Source organism: Mugil cephalus, chromosome 15 (genome assembly GCF_022458985.1).
Source record: "Mugil cephalus isolate CIBA_MC_2020 chromosome 15, CIBA_Mcephalus_1.1, whole genome shotgun sequence".
Classification (NCBI taxonomy): domain Eukaryota; kingdom Metazoa; phylum Chordata; class Actinopteri; order Mugiliformes; family Mugilidae; genus Mugil; species Mugil cephalus.
Genome location: NC_061784.1, coordinates 4081307 through 4103615, shown reverse-complemented (window position 1 = coordinate 4103615; position 22309 = coordinate 4081307). Strand labels below are relative to the sequence as shown.

The 22309-nt window shown below is 44.2% G+C and overlaps 3 protein-coding genes across 8 annotated transcripts in view; all 3 read left to right on the top strand.

The window, feature by feature from the left end:
• Window positions 1-9491, top strand: part of ksr1a (kinase suppressor of ras 1a) — a 28699-nt gene extending 19208 nt beyond the window's left edge. For 2 of the 5 annotated variants that reach the window (XM_047607089.1, XM_047607085.1), the window contains exons 5-21: window positions 963-1144; window positions 1421-1490; window positions 1635-1718; window positions 1901-1962; window positions 2065-2174; window positions 2546-2714; window positions 3003-3044; window positions 3354-3402; window positions 3479-3542; window positions 3822-4109; window positions 4197-4393; window positions 4491-4587; window positions 5459-5592; window positions 6008-6139; window positions 6245-6380; window positions 6496-6629; window positions 7743-9491. In XM_047607089.1, coding sequence (XP_047463045.1) covers window positions 963-1144; window positions 1421-1490; window positions 1635-1718; window positions 1901-1962; window positions 2065-2174; window positions 2546-2714; window positions 3003-3044; window positions 3354-3402; window positions 3479-3542; window positions 3822-4109; window positions 4197-4393; window positions 4491-4587; window positions 5459-5592; window positions 6008-6139; window positions 6245-6380; window positions 6496-6629; window positions 7743-7749 — 1957 coding nt within the window. In that variant the 3' untranslated portion in view covers window positions 7750-9491. The remainder of the gene's footprint in view (window positions 1-962; window positions 1145-1420; window positions 1491-1634; window positions 1719-1900; window positions 1963-2064; window positions 2175-2545; window positions 2715-3002; window positions 3045-3353; window positions 3403-3478; window positions 3543-3821; window positions 4110-4196; window positions 4394-4490; window positions 4588-5458; window positions 5593-6007; window positions 6140-6244; window positions 6381-6495; window positions 6630-7742) is intronic. The other 3 variants (XM_047607086.1, XM_047607088.1, XM_047607087.1) reach the window with 3 other exon arrangements.
• A 4797-nt stretch (window positions 9492-14288) lies between these two features.
• Window positions 14289-16678, top strand: LOC125021253 (mucin-5AC). The gene is made up of 2 exons (XM_047607233.1): window positions 14289-14555; window positions 15570-16678. The coding sequence occupies exon 2, from the start codon at window positions 15578-15580 to the stop codon at window positions 16367-16369; it is 792 nt and encodes a 263-aa protein (XP_047463189.1). The 5' UTR covers window positions 14289-14555; window positions 15570-15577; the 3' UTR covers window positions 16370-16678.
• Window positions 16679-17719: 1041 nt separating this feature from the next.
• Window positions 17720-21547, top strand: LOC125020766 (oligodendrocyte-myelin glycoprotein-like). Of its 2 annotated transcripts, none has more exons than XM_047606256.1 (2): window positions 17720-18337; window positions 19122-21547. In XM_047606256.1, exons 1-2 carry the CDS (start codon window positions 18330-18332, stop codon window positions 20452-20454), a joined length of 1341 nt encoding a protein of 446 aa, XP_047462212.1. In that variant the 5' UTR covers window positions 17720-18329; the 3' UTR covers window positions 20455-21547. The 2 variants fall into 2 exon arrangements, with proteins under 2 accessions (XP_047462212.1, XP_047462211.1); XM_047606255.1 differs by having other exon boundaries at window positions 19119-21547.
• The last annotated feature ends 762 nt before the right edge of the window (window positions 21548-22309 follow it).

The window sequence follows — 22309 nt, the reverse complement described above, 5'->3', positions numbered from 1 at the left end:
CGAGTTGGTGGTAGGTGGTAGACATGAGTGGGCACCAATAATGGTAAAGGAGCTCGCACATCCCACGTGGGAAAAACGGCGTTCAACTACAAACTACCAAGTAGAGAGTCAGAATCAGAAGGGAGCCATAACAGCAATCTTTGACCAGTCGATTTGAGAGATTAACCATTTAATGACAATTATCTGTAGATATTTGCCAGTTGTGTTGATATATGACAAACACTTTTTGCTAAGACGGCTTCCTTCAGACCGTGCAAATAGCCCAAAGTCTACATCCTACTTCAGTCTCCCACTAGCTCTCTACTCCCATTCCCTCTCCCTCTTTCACATCCTGCCTGTTGCTCCTTTGCTCCCACTGTATGAGTGGCGCTAATCCCCGCACAGATTCCCAGAGATTATGAGTCATGTCAAAACAGGAAGTATTTCCTAGGTCTAATGCTCAGAAGTGACAAGACGCACACAATCCCCCCCCTTCTCTCTCTCTCTCTGTCGCTCAACCTTTTCTCCCTCCCTCCCTCTCCCTCTCTTTCTCTGTGTCCATTGTGACTGTGCACATACACAAACAAGCCACATGTTTATCCATAATATCCTGTCTGTTTATGGAAAGCTTTATCTAAGGGGGAAAAAAATGCCGGGTATGAATCCGGCCGACATGGATCTAGTTCTCACCCAGATGAGGCTGCTAGTTTGTCCTGACTGTATATGTGGTATGACTGAAAAGAGCTCACAGGTCTAACAGAACTAAAATGAGACAAACGCACACTTCTCGTGCGTGTGTGTGCGTGTGTGACCTGGCACCACGGGGTGCTTCAGTCCACAGGGTGTTAAGGATGTGACCCTGGCTGTCCTGTGCCAATGCTATTAAGGTGCTCCGTAACGTGCCTCTCCCTCCAGCTCTTGCATAATCTGACCTGTGCACAGTCTTTTACACTTGTTTTTTGTTTTTTATCTCCATCTCTAAGGTGCGCTAAGAAGAATAAGCTGTTCCTGAATATGCAAGTCAACGGGAATGGATGTGAAGACTCGCCTTCCCGCTACCCCGTCATGTCTGCGCGGACGCCTGGAGTCGCCCCGGCTGCCACCACAGCACCTTACACCCTCCCTGGAACGCCTACCCTGATGGAGGAGCACACAACGATCAAGAGTGAGTCTTTCACACGTATGCATGTGTATCTTTTATTTCGCTGATATGGTGAATGCACCATAGGTAGGTGAGTGCTGACAAATTACTGGGATTTCTGACTATTTTTGGAACCTGGAACCTGGAAACCTGTGTTTTTGTGCTTGAATGTGACCAACATTGTGGGCTTTGTCACATTTGTCAAAGGCATTCCTTTCGTCGAATTCTTTTCACCAGGTTAATGTAGAGTCTTTCTCAAGATAACCAGGCTGTCTCCTTCCTCTTCCCTCCTTTGTAAAGATAATGTAGCAGTGCATCGCAATTCTCCACAAGCAGTGAGGAGGGACATCGGCCTAGCAGTCACACACAGGTACACCTTTTGTTTTAAACACAATAAGTTCTTTGCTAAGCCCGTCTAAAATATATTGCTATAATAATATCAATAATAATAACTCTACAGTCATCCAATGATGTGGACTTAGACAGACTTTAATGACTGTAAACGTTTGTGCAGGTTTTCGACCAAGTCCTGGTTGTCCCAGACGTGTCAAGTGTGCCAGAAGAACATGATGTTTGGGGTTAAGTGCAAACACTGTCGGTGAGTTGACTTGTGGAAAACAGAACTGGTGCCACTGATACGGTTGTGTATGTGATCTGAGATGCGGGTAACCTAACATCTCAGCTAAATCTTGATTTGGGCCTGAGGAGTGTTCTAGTGCCATATGCTGAATAACCGTACCCACTAAAGCGCTCTCATACGCTGCCTTACTGTCTGCGCAGATTAAAGTGCCACAACAAATGCACAAAGGAAGCTCCATCCTGCAGAATCTCCTTCCTGCCAAGTAAGTTTGGTGCCACTGTCAACGTGCGGCTCGCAGGCAAAGTCGATTTCTTTTTTTTTTTCTTTTTTTTTTGCATTCATGCATTATCAATTTTTCCTGTAGTCGCCAAAATTCGGAGGACCGAGTCAGTTCCTTCGGATATAAACAACCCTGTGGACCGGCCGCAAGAAGCACCGCAGTTTGGCACACTACCAAAGGCCATCACGAAAAAGGTAAAAATAAAAAATAAAAAATGACAGCGCATATTACTACTACATATATATATATATATATACCACAGTTGTTATAATCTGAACTAGCTCTCAAACATCTGTTATGTTAGCATTGTACTTTAGATTTTAAGAGATCCCATTCCTTTTAGCATCCTACCAGCTGAAGATAACTGTAAAGACAAGCAATGCTGCCTTAATGCCGTCATATATTGTGTTATCTTTCTGCCACAGTGCAGTTTAGAATATTCGTCTCACCAGGCTGCTACAATTCAAACTAAAAGTCAGGTTTAGAGCTTTTAGAGGTAATCTTAACCGCACACGAGCGGGCCTGTTATTTATCAAGCCTGACTAACGTTGTCTCACGTCCTCAGGATCATCCCCCGGTGCTGAACCAGCTGGACTCCAGCAGCAATCCGTCCTCCACCACCTCATCCACACCTTCCTCCCCAGCGCCCTTCCAGCAGAGCAACCCCCCCAGCGCCACCCCGCCGCCCAACCCTTCGCCCAAAGGCCACCGAGACAGCCGCTTCAACTTCCCAGGTGAGCTCGGCCACAGAGGGGCACGGTGGCGGACAGACACAAACTAGTTTACATACTGAAATCTGCATGCTAAGGTTGAACTCTTGATTTACCCTAAATCTCTTTCCCAGTTGTTTAATAAAAGCTCACACAAACACACACACACACACACACTTCTCACCCCTTTCTCTGTCCATGTATGATATTAACACTGAACTTTGCTTTTAACAAGATCTTATAATCCAAGAGTCTCTCTCCCCGCTGTGCTTATCTGTCTTTCCCTTTCCTTTTTTATTTGTTGTACAAAAGCTGCCTGTTACTTTCAGCATAGACAGCAGTTTATCTTCCCCGGTGAGTTGACTGTCCCAAACTAAACTGTCGGCATCCTATCATCTCACTCTCTAAACCTTAGATTCCCTCCAGCTTTCCCTCACCATTGCATGTTTGCTTATGGGCATATACATGTAGCACTGAGTGCTCTGTCACAGTGTGCTGGCACCAGGACTGCACATGGACACGTTAATGGTGTTTTGACGCCAGCTGCTGGTGGTAGTGGGGAGCTGCATGAGCAGTCATGTTCTGCATGTGGTCAGACCTGGAAACGGGGACACGATTCCTCTCATTCCTTCTTAAAATGTGTCATTTCCTTCTTCTTCGCAGATGTTTCCAGCCCTGCAAATTTGCACTCTGACGTCCTCCAAGACACAGTGTAAGGTGTTTGTATGACAAGATTTAAGTTTGAAGTTTGAATTCCGCACCTCTGACTGAAGGTTTCTGTGTCACAGCAGTGAGATTGAGCAGACAGCAGATGACATACACTCAGAGCTGGTGGAAGATGAAGATGAAGAGGTAATATCATATATGCAGTCTAGAAAATGTAGATTTGTGTACCTGAAAGTACATTCTGTTTAGTTTTAGCAGACTGAGGCAGACGTTACATTCATTAATAGACCCAATCAATGGCTCCTCCACCCTAGTTTATTAAAATTAGTTTGGCTAGAATGGTATTGACATCATTCATTCGTTTCTGACTCATGTTTTACAAACGATTACGGACGTCTCAAATAGTTTTGATTGTTTTTTTCTAATTTCACGCTCAGTAAATTAACTGTCACCGTATTATTGCAGGAAGAGGAGGAGGAAATCGATGACGAAGATGAAGACCCCGAAGGGGAGGAGGACAACGAGGAAGACCACGAGGAGAATGAGGACGATGGGGAAGACGAGGACGACAGGGAGGAGATCAGGATGAACGTGGGCTCGGACGGAGAGTGCGACGAGCTGGATGATCTGCCCAGCTCTCGGGGAAACCAGTGGAAGGGCCCCATCTCCCGCAAGGCCAGTCAAACCAGTGTCTACCTGCAAGAGTGGGACATCCCTTTCGAGCAGCTGGACCTCGGAGAACTCATAGGGAAGGTGAGGAGTCTGAGCGAGACGTTAACAGTCAATGTTTCTAGATTTTGAAGGCCACCTTTGACGAGTTTGTCTCTAATTTGAATCCAGGGTCGCTGGGGTAAGGTGCACAAGGGTCGGTGGCACGGCGAGGTGGCGATACGACTTCTCGAGATTGACGGGAACAACCAGGATCACCTGAAGCTCTTTAAAAAGGAGGTGATGAACTACAGACAGACCAGGCACGAGAACGTGGTCCTCTTCATGGGGGCCTGCATGGCTCCGCCCCACCTAGCCATCATAACCAGGTGAGAGCAGAAATATCATTTTATCCAAAATCATTTTAACCCAAATCATTTTCTTCAGTATGATTTTTATTTTACTTTTTTCCTCTATCACCTACAGTTTTTGTAAAGGGAGGACACTGTATTCAGTAGTTCGGGACACTAAAAACACTTTGGACATCAACAAGACAAGACAAATTGCTCAGGAGATTGTAAAGGTATTTTTTTAATTAATTGTATATTAAATTAGCCTGTTCAAACCACTGTTGTATATATGAAGGGCATGCACCACACATTACACATAAAGTGGGTTCTGGTGTGTGTATTGACTATTTTAGAGCTGTGCACAAAGCACAAATTAGAAATTTTCCCTTGGAAGCCACAACAATACACTGATGAGCCACAACATTAAAACCACTGACAGGTGAAGTGGAAAACATTGACCATAAATAAAGACTCTGTCCACTACTGAGGCCACGAGCACGTAGCTAATTAACCACATCCTAATCATTTTTTTTATACATACAGTATAGTAGAGAAATACCCCAGCCCTGTAGCCAGCCCGACTACCCTCACCCACAAAATGTTTGTGGTTTGGAGTCTCCATTGAAAACTGATTGTTCCCTGGCAACGCTGAACTAAAATTACAGATCATCTACTTCTGTTTAGTAATTCCACAGACAACACAGATTTTGAGAGTAGAGGCTGCATTTTGTGATCATTTGAAGAACTCTTACACTTTCAAAGCATGGTGTGAAGTTACGACGTAAAATGATCCATATTTCATTTCTCCAGACTGTTTTTTTTTTCTGTCTTGAAGCTTCACACCAGTATTTTCTGCGTAAGAAATAGAAGAGCGAAGCCAAATATTGCAGTTTCTCTTTCTGAGTTTTATTTTGCTAGTTCGTGCCTTAAGCAGCAAGATTATAATACCGCCACGAATCTTAATGTGCATGTGCTAGAGCTGCATGAAACCCAAGTGCAAACGAGCAGACCCTTCAGCAAAACACACAACCAGAATCCACAGCGTGCGCTTTTTAATTGTGTCGAAAAATGGGACTGTGAACGACCGTTTCTCTTCTGATACAGGGAATGGGTTATCTGCACGCCAAAGGCATTGTCCACAAAGACTTGAAGTCAAAGAACGTTTTTCATGATACCAATAAAGTCGTGATCACAGACTTCGGGCTGTTTGGGATCTCCGGAGTCGTTCAGGAGGGGAGGTGAGAAACGACACTCGGGAGACCTTAAAAACACAACCTCAGCTGAAGTGCTGTTCACACCGCACTGCCATTACCAGGGGAGGTCCGGTGATTTGTAATAATTGCTGAGGTCCACAGCGCTAGTCCTGCAGGCATCTATCTTCCCTGTCAGCCTGTATTTTTTGCTCCCGATGTAAAAAGTCTGAGGAATTTTCCCTCACACTTTCTCTTTTTGAAGTGCTCTTTGAACGCACAGCTCGCTAATTTTCTCCTTCCTTTGTGTACGCCTTCGTGAATAGCTGTTTTGTACACAGGAGATTCAAATGGACCGCATGTAGTTAATGCACTTTCCACTCTAGTTAATGCATGTTTCCACTCCATTTGATTTGTTACTGAAAACTGTGCCCTTACATATACATATATTTATTTTTTCCAGGCGTGAGAATAAACTCAAACTTCCGCATGGCTGGATTTGTTATCTCGCACCGGAGATTGTGCGCAAGATGAGCCCAGGTAACAATGAGGACCGCCTCCCTTTTTCCACCGCGGCAGATGTGTACGCCTTTGGGTGAGTTCTGCACACACACTTAGCTGAGAGACCTGCTGCTCTGCCACGCCGTTACAGTTCACCGTTTGACACAATGACCCTAATGCTGCTTTGCTCCCTTTTAAGCACAATTTGGTATGAGCTTCAAGCTAGGGACTGGCCAATCACCAACCAGCATGTGGAAGCTACCATCTGGCAGGTGGGGAGCGGAGAGGGCATAAAGAAGGTTTTGACGGAGATCAGCCTGGGCAAGGAGGTCACTGTAAGTTGAAGCACAAGTGTGTCAGTCATTCAAAAAAGTTTGCTGTACTTGTATAATAGCGGCAAATTGTGTGATAATGGATGGATAATCCAAGGCGGTTCCCTCTCTCTCTCAGGAGATCCTCTCCGCCTGCTGGGCGTATGACTTGAGAGAGAGGCCGACCTTCACCCAGCTGGCCGACATGCTGGAGAAGCTGCCCAAGCTCAACCGCAGGCTGTCCCACCCTGGACACTTCTGGAAGTCTGCAGAGTAGGTATCCCAGAACCAGAGGACGAAGTGAAGACCCTGGACATGTGAATCCAAAAACAAGACCTGATTGTAGTTTAGTGTGTATCTTAATTGTGGTACAGTGGCCGGTCACTGATGATCATGTTAGGCAACAAACCATAAACTTTTCCTCTCATACGTAGGGTTTGTAGTTGGATATCTGTTGGATTCGAAATGCACTTTCCCATTACTCGGAGGAATACTGTCCTCAGACAAAATGTGAACTTTTTGCGGTTAGCGGATGCAAATGTGACTCACAAAGTGCTAATTTATTCTTCCTCACACAACGCCAAAAAAGGACAGAAATGATGCAGATTTGACCAGAGAAAAGCGGCCTTGGCTAAGCGTAACTGGGGCAGCCTCATACAATTCTAGTTACGATTATAGCAGCATTCATCGCAGTGTGATTGGGTAGCTTGTTGCCATGGGACTTTCCAGTTCCTGGAACAAGACTGTCACAGATATATATTTTACATCAAATTTGTTTAGCCGCTTTATTTCCTGTCCTCTAGTGTGAATCCGGACCATTTTGTGACATATCATCTTAAGCTGGAAGTAACTATTCAAATTTTAAATCCAATCGAATGCGTAAAATAATGTCCTTCATCATCCGGCACATTTCTGCCGAGGAGCTTTTCCACTTTCACGCAGCCACACACCCATCTTCTGTTTATTTCCTTCGTCGCAGCTTTACTTCCCCACCATGTTCCCCTCTTTTTCCTGCTTTGTATCTATGATTTGCCTGTTTTTTTTTTTTGTTTGTTTTTGTTTTTTTTGTTGCTTCTTTATTTTTTTACACACATTTTTATTGCATTTGCCAGTTTGATAGCGAAAAACCTTTGAGAAGAAAACGATACACATTACTTAAGAGGTCTGCTTGGCCATAAAACGATCTCATGAATCGTGAAACAATTTCCCCCTTGACTGAACTCATACATCCAGACCTGTTTTAATACAATAATCTACGTGCGCTGTGATATCTTGCTTTCTCCGGCGTAAGCCCGTTGCACTTTCACTAACCGTCTAACGTTTGTGTTTTCCTTTGCTCTTTTCTCTCTTTTCTTTTTTTTTGTTTTCTCTCCTTTTCTAATCTAGGTTGTAGCGGCCGCTCTGAAACATACGCAATGCAAAACAAAGCCTGGGTCTGCCTTGCATGCTCCTGAATCCTTAACTCTTACAGGATTGATCAAAGCATTGCCTCTGCCTGAAACGGGCGCTGCTTCCACTAATCCACAGTCTGATCTTCCGTGTCTAACAGTTTCCATGTTCAGAAGGAGAAGATTGGTGGACTGAGGTGTGGCAGGGGGACGGCCACTGCGCGCCCCCCCACCACCCACCCACCCCCGCGCTTTTCCCTCCGTTCGTCATATATCTCTTTGCCTTCCTTTTGTTCCTTATTGTCATTCGGGACTCTGAGGCTTGTGAGTAGCTGGCTTGTGGTGTCTGTGCTGAGACTGACTGGTGTGCTGCGGTGTGCGCCTGCCGACGGCTGGCCTGCCCCCCACCCCCCCCAAACCCCCCACCCCCGCTCACCTTCTCTGTGCTGCTGTGATGTGGTTGTTCCCGATGGGGCCTCCTGACCACATGGCTCTTTTTCCTCTCTGAAACATGCGCGCACACACAAACACACACCGCTGGACGTTAAACGGACCCTGCCACCAAATGGACCACTTCATTTATCTGTGTTCTCCCTGAGGGTTTGACACGCATTCGACCGGGCTTGAGTGATGTTCTCAAACCAACTGCCTCTCCACCGCTCCTTTCCTTTATTTATTTATTTTTTTTTTTAAATAAAAAAAAAAGGGTTGTGCGACAGCATGTGCTGAGACGTTCGCCAGCCCACGTCTAGACGCAATATGCACTTTGTCTACGGGGGGGGAAAAAAATCATTTCTTTTTCTTTTGCTGTGACTTAGTTTGGTTTTAAATAGTCATATTTGCAGTGTTTTATTCTTCTTTTATTCTCTTCAGGAGATTCTCAGAGGCTTCGACAGTGTGGTATGCTTATTGTATGTTGTCGTTTTGGAGTATAATCTGGTAAATTCACTGTTTATGGGATGCATTTGAATACAGGGCACTAGTGAAGAGTTCCAGAACTGCAGCCTGAGCGAAAAGGAAAAGGGGAAAAGTTCCACGTGAATGAAATACTACTGGCTATTTCTGATTAAAGACTTTTTAATAATAACAAAGTACATCCGTTGAAGTGTAAAGTGCACCTTATAAGAATAGGAGTCTTTCATGGAGTTTCAAGAAGTGCGCAAAAAAAAAAAAAAACAACAAAAAAAAAGATAAATCAGGAACCTGAAAAGTGTCCTCTATCTTCCTTAAACAGTACCTCTTGTGCGCGCTTGTGTATACCGTTTGTGGTTGCTTCAGTTGGCGTGCTGGTGTTAATGTGTATTGTGTGGGCGCGACTGGGTGAGCGCACTGTGTTGGAACATGTAGGGTTGTTTTTTTTGTTTTTTGTTTTTTTTTGGTGAAAGACTGCAGTAAATGTTGTGTTGCAATTCCTATGGTATGTAATGTACATACATTATTTAATGTACAGCAAATGAACACGATTCTTCTAATATTTGTACAAACATTTTATATGTAAAGAAATGCGTCACGACTTTTTGGAATAGGTACTGCTATGGCTATTACAGATGTGTACATATATATTTATATTTTTTTCATGTATAAAATACTGTATAAAGGCTGTACATTTTTTTTTAGAACGGGCCAATACATGTTTTTTATGTTACTGTAAAAATTCATATTTTTGTATTGCATGTGACGACCATTCTGTACACGCAGTTTTCTGTTTTCATCCATGGAAGACAATAAAATGAGGCTTGTCATGTAACAGCGGAGTGGATGCTGTTGTTTAAACACACCTGAAGAGAAGCGATGCGGTGATAGTTGTCATAATGAAATAACACATCTGAGTTTTTGGCAGCAACAGCAGTGCATGTTTGGTTTGGTGGTGTGTAATAAAAACACCTGAAACACGTAATTCAAGCCCAATAAAAAGACTAGTATGAGCTTAAATTTAAGAATTGTATAAAATGAGCTTGATACTTCAGTACGTCAATATATTATAGACTTTTTTCACAGCGATATGAAAAAGGAGAAAGATTTCGAATGGAATTTTTTACTGGATTGAGATTGTTTTTCCCTATTTCTTTTTTGATGCTAATTTCAATTAAAATCAATGTGCATTTCCTCTAACCGAGACAATGTGAGTATGAGCTCATTGAATGTCTGTGCTTCTATGTATATATTCAAATATTCTTATATTTTAGTCAGTTTTGTGTCAGTTTTGGGGGATTTTGAACATCATTTTGGGCTGACAGGAGAGGTCCTGCTTTTGTGAGTTTTACTTCAGCGTCCTGGATTACTGGGGCACTTAAAGCAATGATACTATCATTAATACACACATGCTGTCCCTGCTGGGACAAGTTCAAATGTATGTCATGGAAAATGTCTGCCACTTAGTTCCAGTTGGTTTATGTCAATATTTAAAGAACTGTAAAAAGCTGACAGTACTCAATATTAAGAGTAAAGAAAAGTTACCATGTGCTTTCAGAACATAATGAGGCAAAACATGAAGAAAAAACGGGTTTAAAGTCATCCTAAAACATATTTTCTTCACTTAAGACATTTTGACTTGCCTCCATTAGGGCTGCATTTCACATAGAGGAGGCCCTGCTTTTAAGAATTTCTGGTTAATGGGTTACTGGAACACTTAATGGAACAAAGTCATCATTTATACACCTCTCCCTGCTGCCCCCTCTACTGTTACAAGTGAATTTGTCTGCCAAGGGAAAGGGGTCTGTTGTGAATGAATGTGTGGTAGCTAAAGCAAACACTGGAGACCGAAAGTATGTCGACCCTGACACATTGTTTGTTCTTCAACTTATTCAGTTTAAAATGAAATAATGATTACTGCATTAAGTCATCACACAGAGTCCCAAACTTAATTTGAGTTGGTTTGTGTCAATATTTAAAGAAGTGAAAAGCATACACTGACCAGGCATAACATTATGACCACTGACAGGAGAAGTAAATAACATTGACCATCCTGTTGTAATGCAATGTTCTGCTGGGAGACTTTTGGAACCAATCCAAAGAATCATTTAGATGTGTGTGAGTGTGTGCATGTGTGTGTGTCTGTGTGTGTGTGTCTGTCCACTTACGACATTCTATGACCAGACACCACAGGACACCCACAGCCGGCCCATGTTCATTCTCTGATGAGTCACGGCTGTTTTTGGAGGCACATGGGAGACCACAATATTACAAAGGCGGTCATGATGTTATCTCTGATCAGTGTATGTATAATATTAGATACTATATAATATTAACAGTAATTAAATGACCATACAGTTGAAGAGGGTAATAATGAGGCAAAATAAAACCACCAAAGATATGTCATCAGAAGTTCAAATAGTCATGCACTGTGGGTATGTAATACAGAAAAACTGAAAGAAATCATTTAAGACACTATAAAAAGAGTAATGTGAGCTTGAAGCTGCAAAATTGTCATTGTAACTTTGTTGGTTTATTACAGTATAGTATACTGACTGTCATGGTTCTGTGTATCCTGTGACCCTGTTTGGTTTTCTTTGTCTTTCCTTTTTTTATTTTGTAAAGTTCTTCCTTTCTTTCTTCCCTTTTGTGTATAGACTATAGACTCGTGTTCCTTAGCTTTCATCCCGGTTTTAGATTTGTGGAGTTGTCAGTATTAAATGTGGAGAGAGCCACATCACAGTTCGGACCATCTATAAATATATAACCGGAAAGTGGCACAGTTTTAAGGACTGATTACACCAAAGTCAACCTCCACTAAAAGGAATGTGTGCAAGGCAAAAATGAGCAGCCCGTGACCCAAATCCCCCCTGCATCTGTCAGACATGGCGGTGCCTCGGTTATTGTTTTTTTCATGGCTAGTTGCTAATGGAATTTATTGATGATTTTACTGCTGACAGAAGCAGTCAGATGACTGCAGGGGGCATACAGGAGCACTCTGTGTTCTCACATTCAGCCGGATGCACTCGGCCAGACTCGTCATTCAACAGTTCAATGACACGAACAGGTACGGCCACGGCAACCAAGGAGATTTCCAGGATGAAGCGGTGTCACCTAATCACCACCGGACTGAGCTGCTGCCCGCTCACAGAAGACCAGTTTAATTACAGTTTTATCGCATTTTCTCTTCCACTTGCCACGTCCATTGTCGGTAATGAACATTCAAGCTAATTTCAGCATAAAGTTAAAGCTATGAGCTTGCAGCAGCTGCATGATAATCAAAATCCCATTTTGCCTCTAGGTGGCATAAAGACTCAACTGAAAGTAATAGTGTGCACCATCTGTCTCCACACTGTGACTTTGTACTGAGAACAGTGCGGCTTTTTATTGCAGCTGTGCACATTTTACACTGAGCCTGGTCAGATCTGGGGTGAACTGATGGCCAAGTAGTTAGATATTATCCTACATGTGGGATAATACCCCCTTCACCCAATACCCCAGTCTGCCTCTACTGCAACTGTCCGTTAAAAGAATGGACTATTACAGTCTTATAATAATAATTATAAACAACATTTAGCTAAAACTAATCATTGAAAAACCTTTTTTATTTGTGTATTATGGCATTTCTATAATCTAGGCCTTATAATGTTTATTCAGCTTATAGAATCCTCACTAACACATCATTGATGGGTACTCCTTTACCAATTTTTTATTTTATTTTTTACCTTTATTTGTATGCAGCCTTTCAGTGATGAATCCTTTGTAGGTTTTTTGATATGAGGCCTTGGGAGCTGTCACTAAAGTGAGAAATACTGCTCACATTCAGTCCTTGAGCCCTGTTATCAGTAAGGTTGCATCTGAAGTCTGGCTTTGACTGAAAAGAATGATGGATTGATTTCTGCATACTGGTATCAGTCCAGTGGAAAAGAGAGGACCTTGTATCCTCCGCTGCATCTAAAAGCTCTTTGACTCCAACTGGTACTGGGTCACGTGACCAGCGCTTGGTGAAGGAGAAACTCTTTCCATTACTGCGAGGCCAGCCACAGAATGACAATTAGTCGTTTGTTCGATTTTCTTATTTGCCACGTTTCAGACTTGAGGATTCAACCGTGTCATACGCACAGTCAATGCTTTTGATCAAATCGCAGCTGCAAAGGTGACATAAAAAGTGCGAGAGACCCACAGTCATCACATCACACCTGCATCCCTGCAGTTTTGTTGTGGTTGAAGCAGAGGGGTGTGTGTGTGTGTGTGCGGGGGGTGGGGGGGCTTCTGGAGGCCATTTTGACATTTGCTGAGCCCACTGTTGCAACTGTCAGCCGTCAATTGATGGCCTTGGGAGTGTCCTTAATGAAGCTGTCCACAAACACAGCCAGCGAGTCAGCTATTTATAGAAGTGAAGACAAAAAGAAAAGGGGGGGGGGTGTCTGCACACATGTACCTAGAAGCACGCATAGAGTGGGTGAATGGGTTTTAACTGACAAATGGGACTTTCCGTCACTCGGGGGAGGGTGTAGGTCTTTTCAGATAAAATCATTTTGTTCTTCTCACTTCCTCACAGACTTAATGACGCTTTTCTCCTTTTCTCACAAATCGCTCCATTTTGAGTGCATCATAGAAATACACTCAACCCTTCAGCTGCTTTTAAGAACGATTAATGCAGGGGCAACTTGTTGCATTTAGGGTGCCACGGTAATTCATTACATTCCACATAGCAACAGTGGACACTTCTCACCCTGAGAGCACAGATGTCTATGTCATGTTTATTATCAGTCTTTCTATCCGTTGCTCTTGTTTTCATGGTCACGATGATGAAATTCTCTCTTTCACAGTAGGCTGAGCAGCAGGGAGTCACACACTCCAGACTCCAGGGCCTGTACACGCGTACCTGTGGAACAGATGCTCTCAGAGCCAGCTCCTCCATCATGTCGCTGCCGCTTCGATCATCTACAACAACCTGCCAAATCAAGCATTTCCCTCTTGTATGAGTGAAGCGCAGGTGCAGGTGCACACGGCACTAATGAAGTCACACAGGAAGCATGGCGTACAGTTACAGAGGAAATTAAAAGGGGAACTTTATAAAATAACCCCACTTTCAATCAATGCAAATCAATTTTGACATTAATATTTATTTTTGTTATTCAGTGAACAGATGTTGAGCACAGCTTTTCGTACACACCAACGCGTGTTTCGATGCAGCAGTTTCAAAAAGGGTCCGCTGGCCTTTATGTGAAACGGACTCTATAATTACTCATCTATGAGAACTTGCGGCTAGGTCACAAATACTTAGTTGATGCCGAAAATTAGATACCTATGCATGCTTGTTATATAAAACATACAAATATATATGCGGCCGGGCACTGAGTATGCAGCAGTGGAATCAGCACCAGCATCAAGCATTACCATATCCGTGACTGCAGCCCTTACAATGTTTCTAATAAAATGTATTTTGCATAACGGTGCAGTCTGCAGTCTGACCAACTGTTGTCCTTTTGCAGATTATGTGTTCATTTCACGACACTGCGGGTTTGTCACGTTATCACCACCGCATTTGTGCAGATGCAGATGACTTAACGGGACTAGTTAGATACTAGCGGTAGCCATTCGCAGTTGCTGCTACTTTAAATAGTGTGGGCCCACAGATGTCTGCATGACCAACAACAGCAGTGAACAGAGCACGAACACCAAAACCACTTCCTTTTCTTAATATAGTCCAAATGGAGAAGTAAGAACACAGTGAACGAGATGAATTTGTCATTAATGTGGATTGGTGTCGTTACACATCGTTCATATCTCCTCACTGGCGCCACATTTTTGTCAATTTACCGCAGTAAATATTGACTAATCATTTACACTTAAATCCACTTCTTCTTGGAGCTATATCAAGACCAAAAACGACGTAAGTGGCACCTTGATTTTTTATATAACAATACAAGCTGTGTATTTGTCTGTTTAGATGGCGCAAACACTTAGAGGATGACATCAACTTCACATTTGACATCCTTGAACAGTCTTTAGTCTTTAGTCTTAACTCCTAACGATAAAAACGTGATGCTTTTGCCTGTCATTTTTACTTAAATCTACTAGTTTTGAAGATTGCCCTTTAAACAAACAAAATGCAGTCACCTGTTGGTTTCATCTCTGTTTACTATTAGATTTCTGTATAATTCGCAATTACATCCCAAAACAAGAATAATGAAAGTGGGCACTGTAAATGTTTAAGTAATCACGCCAAATTATGGGAAAACTATTAACACATCTGTCTTTCCGAGTGGAAACAAATTCTGTTGATCAGTTTCACCAAAAAAACAAAAAAAACAACAACAACAACAACAACAAAAAAAACACGACAGGCATCTAAATCTATGTTAATGACACTTTTCTATTGTTCCAATCTTTTACAGCACTTCAAACGGCAGCTGTGTAACGCCTCAGAGCTTATTTTTGACGGTTAGCCACAACCTTTTAAGAGCAAGAAGCAAACAAACTAACTGACCTTACCCTTCCATCAAATCATGTGTGCCTCGTCTTTTGCCTATTGGTTTTGATTGTCTGAAAACCCACCGTTCATTATGCAGTGTGGTTTAGAGGCTTGCGTCGGACCTTCGCCCGGCGCGTACCCTCCTTGACCCTGCCTACCTACAAACGAATCTACATTTTCATAAATCACTAAACACTCGCTGTGATGGATTAACAAGTCTTTGCGAGATTATTTTTTATTTTCTGCGTCGCGTTTAGTATGGCAAATAAAGGAACTATGGCAGAATCTCTGCTATATAATATAATACTGGTAAAATCCTGCATTCACTTGTTAACTACAATAAGGTGAATTCCGGGTACTTGCCTGACTGTTTTTTTACTTGCTTTGAAATGTACATTTTAAAGCTCATTATGTCATTCAATGTGTTTTCAGATCTCAAAATGACTGGCCTCCTTTCCTTGGTGTGCTGCGCCGAGTTCCTGGTTGCGTTACTGCTGATCCCGTGTAGCAGTGCAAATGTCAATACTACAACTTTCAATACTTCATCAGATATTTCCAGTTCAGCGATGACACCCAGCTCAACAAGTCCTGCTTCTCAGCCCAATCAAGACACAAATAATAACACTTCACTTTTGAGCACTTCAATAGCCCCCACCGTCAGGGCCGCCACCATTCCCACCACCGCCACCACCACCACCAGCACCACTCCAACCAATTTTTTGGATACTTTATCCAAGAATGCCCAGTCCCCATTCGTTCAGGTGGTAGGCGGTCTGGTCATAGGCTGCGTTATCTTCCTGATTTCCACGTTGTGTCTGGCGTGTAAGGTGTGCAGTTTGAGCAGGCGCCTCAAGGCCCTGAGCAGCAACGACGACCTGACCAGCAACCCTGAGCATTGGGAGGGAAATTGCAAGCAGGACCAAAATAAGTCGGAACCCAGAGAGACCACCGTGTTGATGGCTGACATAAGTCAAACACAGGACGAAGTGAGCAACGGTGCTGCCAAGGAAGAAGGAGGGAAGGCGAAGGAGGATGGACAAGCGGTAGGAAAGAAGGAGGAAGGGGACGCCGCCGTCAGCGAGCAGGCTTCCGCTACACCTGCAGCCGCTGAGAGCTCATCCTCTCCAAAGCCACAGGAAGAGGCCGCCAACCCTGAGCCCAGCAGTGCAGCAGCGGCACCAGCAGCGACACCCTCCTCTGAGGAAAAAGAGAAACCAAAGGATGGGCAGTAGATTTATATGTGTGAAGCCATTAAAGTCCCTCAGCAACTCCCTTCACCTCCCTCAGCTTTACAGCCCTTTAACTCGAAATAAAGGATTTCTTTCAGCAGCTCCTCCTTTCCCTTAGATACAACAATAGCGTGTGTTTTGAAACAAATCAAGTCGACCTGCACATCGAGTGTTTCACGGTGGCTTGATAATGTATTGCTCTGATGTTTGACATTTAACAAGGAACAGTTTATATTATGATACACTTTTGTACACTTAAGTCAATTTGGTATGCTTTTGTGTTTCTAAAAATAAAAGAACAATTTAAACCTCTTTCAAGGATTGGACAGACATTCCCTGTTTAGGTGTGCAACGTGTGAGAATGTTTGCGTGTGGTAGAGAAAGGCGGGGGGGCGGGGCGGGGGAGGGCAGGCTGCTTGATTAGCAAGCAGAGAATGTGCCTCTTCCAAGCAGTGCCACAGAAGTCAGAAATAACACCCTCGTCACCTCAGCCAGGGCTCACAAAGCCACACACACACACAAAAAAACCTTTTTAAAAAAGCCAATAAAGGGCCGCTTCCGCCACCGTGTGAGAATATTTGCCCACCGTCTTTGCTCGAGACACATCATGATGGATGTGAGCTCTTCATTTAGAAAACGTGAATGGTCTCTTTTCGGTTCTGAATATTCACCTTTCGCACACAGGCTTTGACTGCCGAAAGAAACAGGGACGGAAACTTCTCTTTTTTCTTTCTTTTTTTTTTGTAAAATCTAGTAGTTTAGGTATGAGACGCAGTTAGCTTTAATGTATTTTAAAGTGAACGTGGAGGATTTGGGTGATTTTTCCCTCTGCTGCTACAGCATTTGGGAACACAGCTCAAACTGACAGCCCAGCCTGCCGTAGTGACTGACAGCGGAGGCAAGGGTTTTAACTTTTAGGCTTGTTGGAGGAGGCAGTGACAGGAGACATGAGTTTCAGTATCAGTGCACGTAGCTACTGTAAGTATGACCAGGCGAAAAAAGAGTCCAAAGAAAGAGAAGTGACAAGAGCGTGGCAAAATATTACTACTAAAGTACATGACCACAAAGATATGGTTAAAAGATCTGACTCTCCGATTGCTGTGATTTAATAAATTCACAGCCTTGCATTGTGGCAAACGGTGCCTCGCGAGCCGATGCGAGTGTGTGGTAGAGGTACAGCAATGCAGTGCAAAATGGAGAGTTGCCTGTATTGCTGATGACAGGTAGGAAGCTGCAGTGGAGGAGAGTCCTCTGCAATAAATCTTGAGGCTCTTTGTGGCAGCCACTAAATTTGCACAGGGAAAATAACAAGCAATTACAGCACACCAATGCTTTGTAAGGGGATACTTTAGAGGGGGGGGGATAACATAGATTTAAGCGATAACTGATAACAGTCCATCTTATTTGGAGCACAAACAGGACGGAAATCATCCGGTTAATCTAAGCACAACAATGGTTGTCACTTTAAATGCGGAGGTAAATCCGGAAAGCTGCCAGCTTTAAAAGGGGCTGAGGAGTTGCCTTTGTAGAATCCTTTTTATGCAGGGACCCTTCCATTATGTGCTCCACTTCTCCTTGCACCCCGCTCCTAATACTTCCCCCTCCATCCACCCACACCCCTCCCCTCCCCGCTCACTTCCACTGCACACAGTAAATCCAGAGCCTGCAGTGCCTGATCGAGCCAACCCAAAAGATCCATAAGCGGCAATAGTAAACTCGTGGCTTTTCATAGGGGGGAAAAACGACCGGACCACAAGGCAGTGAGGGCAGCCTGACCTGGACAAGTTGAGCAAGGGTCAAATTCTGTGATTGAACTGGGAGAAAAATCTCTTTTTTAAAAAAGAAAAAAAAAATCCTCTTCAGCAGAGCACCAGCTGGTCCCGAGCTTGAAAGCAGGAGAGGAGAGTGAAGAGGGGCTAGACAGCAGCAGAAAGGAGCAGAGAAAAGTGACTGGAATGATAAGATGAGAAGGTGAGTTATGGACACATTTAAACACTCTTTCATTTTTGAACACACACATGCTGCCACACCCCGGCTCACAACATACTGCAGTTTCCACAGTGCAGAGCTGCTGGCTGTGTCTTTGCCTGCCTTTGGACCAGCTGATGCTCTCTGTGGAGTCATTAATAAAAGCCTGCTATTGAGCTAGTTCTCCTCCTCTGAGAGCATGGGACTGACTTCACTGACAACCACTGATGACTGAACACGCAAACTGATGCCAGGGAGAATGACTGCAGGGATTTCTCCTTTGTGATGAATGATTTTCTTCAAGAGACGAGAAATATCCTTTTACGGTGCAGGTCAAATGTTTATCGGTTATTGAAAAGAGCACATTTGAACGCCTGAGCAAAGGCGCACATAAAGGACGCCGCAACAGAACCCGTATAAACACGACTGTATAATTAGTTCAGTTCGGCATGTAACATTAATGTGTGTACCTGGAACCAATGTGGTGTGAACATTAGGCTGCCTGTGTGTGCATGAACAGCATGCAATTATAAGAGACACGCGTGCTTCTGTGTATGTGGGTGAGAGATGCTTTTTGCAGAGGCTACAGCTACTGAAATGATGAAACCAGTTTTATTCGGCACAGCCCTCTACAGTTGCTATGCTTCTCTGACAGACAGCAATTGTTTGTTGTTCCCTTCCCAAACGACTGCAGGCGTCACTTCCACTTCCACAGCGTGCCTCCTGGCGCTAAAGATGACGCCGTGTACAGCAACCGCTAATATTCTCCCCGTCTTTCTTCCAGCAGGCATGTGCTGCTGAAGCCTTCCCCTAATGAGGCCCTCCTGGAACTCGTGCTTGTGTTGTGCCTGGGGTTGCGCGTCCTGGCTGTGTGTCCCTCCGAGTGCTCCTGCACCCACAGCCACCGGGAGGTAGACTGCTCCTGGAGGAGTCTGAGGCAGCTGCCCGAAGGCTTGCAGTACAACCTACTCTCCCTTAACCTGTCCCACAACCGACTCCACAACCTGGGCGGTGAGCTCGCCGCGTACACCCACCTCCGCATCCTTGATTTGTCCCACAACAGACTGAGCCAGCTGCCCAAGGACTTGCCTCGCTCCCTCTGGCAGCTCCACGCCGCCTCCAACCACATCCAGCTGCTGGACAAGAATGACACGGCCTACCAGTGGAATCTGCGGATGCTTGACCTGTCCAGCAACAAGCTGGAGAGGGCCATCTTCATCAACAACACGCTGATCAATCTGTGCACACTCAACCTGAGCCGCAATCACTTCTGGACTCTGCCCACCAACCTGCCTGCACACCTGGAGACCATCGACCTCTCCCACAACTTGCTCGTGAAGGTGTTGCCGGGCTCTCTAGACCGGCTCGCCAGGCTGACTCACTTCCACCTGCATGCTAACCGCTTCTCCACGCTGCCCACTGGAGTGCTGGACAAGGTGACATCTCTCAGAGTCATCACTTTGGGAAGCAACCCATGGGCCTGCCACCTTTATGAAAACATCAGCTACTTAATGTCCTGGACTCAGCAGACCCCCGCACGCGTCCTGGGTTGCCCCTGCCACACCCAGCCAGTCTGCGGAGGGGTGCGGTCCAACAAAACTGGTGGGTGGCACTTTGCCTCCTACAACTTGCCCCCTCTGGCTGCCAGCGCCCAAGACGTGAGCTCCACCCTGCACGCCCCCAGAGAGACGTCAAACACACAGCGCCACACCTTCACAGCCAGGCCCATCACGGGCTCCCACCTAACTATTAATCACCTTTCTGCCAGCGCGAGCCCAGGTGACGCGGATCACATGTGGCACCCTGATTCCCATCTCATCTCCTCGCCCACCGACTCACTCCACAGCACTGACACATCCTCTTTCTCCGACGCGGGTCTCATTACCGAAACGTCCGACAGGGACGACAACATGGGGCTAGACACAGACCAATTCTTTACAACCGAGAGTTCCTCGGTCCAGACAAAGAAGACCACCACTCTTCGCACCAGGAGTGTGAGGAGGCAAAATCAGCCCCCGTCCGGAAGCACCGGCAACAACAGCCCGACTCTGGCTCGCTCTTTGCACCCTTTTTTTTGTAACATGGGGCTACTGACTCTCATTCTTTCTCATGTCCTCTGAAAGACAGATGAAAAACTCCAGAATATACAGCACAAGCAAATAAACACACACGCACAAAAATTTTGAAGTTCTATCATGTTTAAGAGTTTTCCTCAACACAGAAGGCCAGTTACAACACAAATTTCAGGCTGCATGAGCAAGCGCAAGTGTCTTTATTTGTGCTCCCCTGCGTAGATGCTACTTTTTTGATGTAAAAAAAAAAAAGAAGGAAAGAATTCTTTTACTTTTCTAATGACCCTTTTTTACGAAGCTCTCCTCAAATGTCACTGCTTTAAACTAAAAAAAGGTTGTAATGAATGTAACTAAGCACATGATGGCACTGTACATTCAGGTACCAGTTTGTTATGTAACTGGATGCCTGGCGCTCATCTGCAGTGGCTATTTCAAGGCTGTCCAAGGTGCTTTTCATTTCACATTATGGCCCACATATGATTGTGCATATTTTATATTTTTTACATTGAGTGGATTTGTTAATACTGTCCTTTTTCCCATATGTTTTATTTTATTTTATTTCATTTGGCATTCAAAGAAATATCACTTCTGCCTATATCAGTCAATGTCCTCGATGCCTGCCCTTTGTTTCATGTAACAAACCATATCAATCCACAGGGAAGCAATCTTTTCTGGCTACAGGTAAACAAAGGATGGATAAAACTGGTCGTGTCATGTGTGCGACAGGAAACAACAGAGACTCCGCGGAGCAGAGGGCAAACTAATGGACAATGTCGACAAACTCAGAGTGCCGATGCTGCTTCTGCATTTCGATCACATCTCAGACTTAAGTGTCCTTCATGACTCAGTGCCGCTAGTGAAAATTATCTGCATGGTGATTGGACGCTCCGGGAATGCTAACTTACTGGTATATATTGCCGCAGAGCATTAAAGCGCAGACATTTTCAGCTTCCTTATATGAAATGTTAAGATATTCATCAAGCAGCAGCGAGGCGCAGGCTACGGACTCTTTATATGTTTCAGTATCATGTTTGCATATGGAACCAAAAGGCCTGCATTTTAGGAGAACTAGCTGCATTATATTAGTTTATTGTTGGGCATTTCCTGCAGTGTTAAATAAACCTGAGCTATTTGCACCTTCTGATGTTTGCATGAATTTTACAGCTATTCCTTTTTTTTTTTTTTATTTCTTCACACTTCTTTCCGATGATCTTATTCTACCTGGCACCACTGCTGGCTTTAATTTGAAACTGCTCAGTGATAAAGTCCCCAAGGAGAGGCCAAGCAAATCAACACAAGAGCTCAATCCTCCCACTCTCCCGTCTAAAAGACTCTGTTCTGTAATAGTTGCATGAAAGAACTGAACAATCTCCCATGAGTCAAAACAATGTGCTGCTCAGATTTTTTTCACACCTTTTTCTTTCTTTTTTTCCTCTTATAAGGAACGCGTATAGAAAAATACTTTGCCTCGCCGTTGATCGCACCATGAAAATGGCCCAGAATGAATGGCATCTTATCTGCTGATAATTGAGCAATCAACATTTAAGAAATAAGTAATGAAACATGACAAAATATATTGTGGAACAGAAATCATCTAAGAGGTGCATGTTCTCTGGCTGACCTCGTCTGTGTTTTGAAAAGTGAGGAAATCTCGCGCGTAAGTACATCTGTGACAGAGGAACCAGGCAGCCTGGCAGTGGGTGGCGTAGAAGTGTACCAGTGTGGTGAACAGGTGACCCTGTGGTTTGACTTGGCAGAACAATATAGAGTTGCAGTCCCCACCCACACACTGGATGACACACATCAGGCCATGGGTTGCACCTGTGAGCAGCTCACCGGAAAAAAAAAAAAAAAAGAAGAAGAAGAAAAAATAGAGTGAACTAAAATTAAAATACCGTGCATT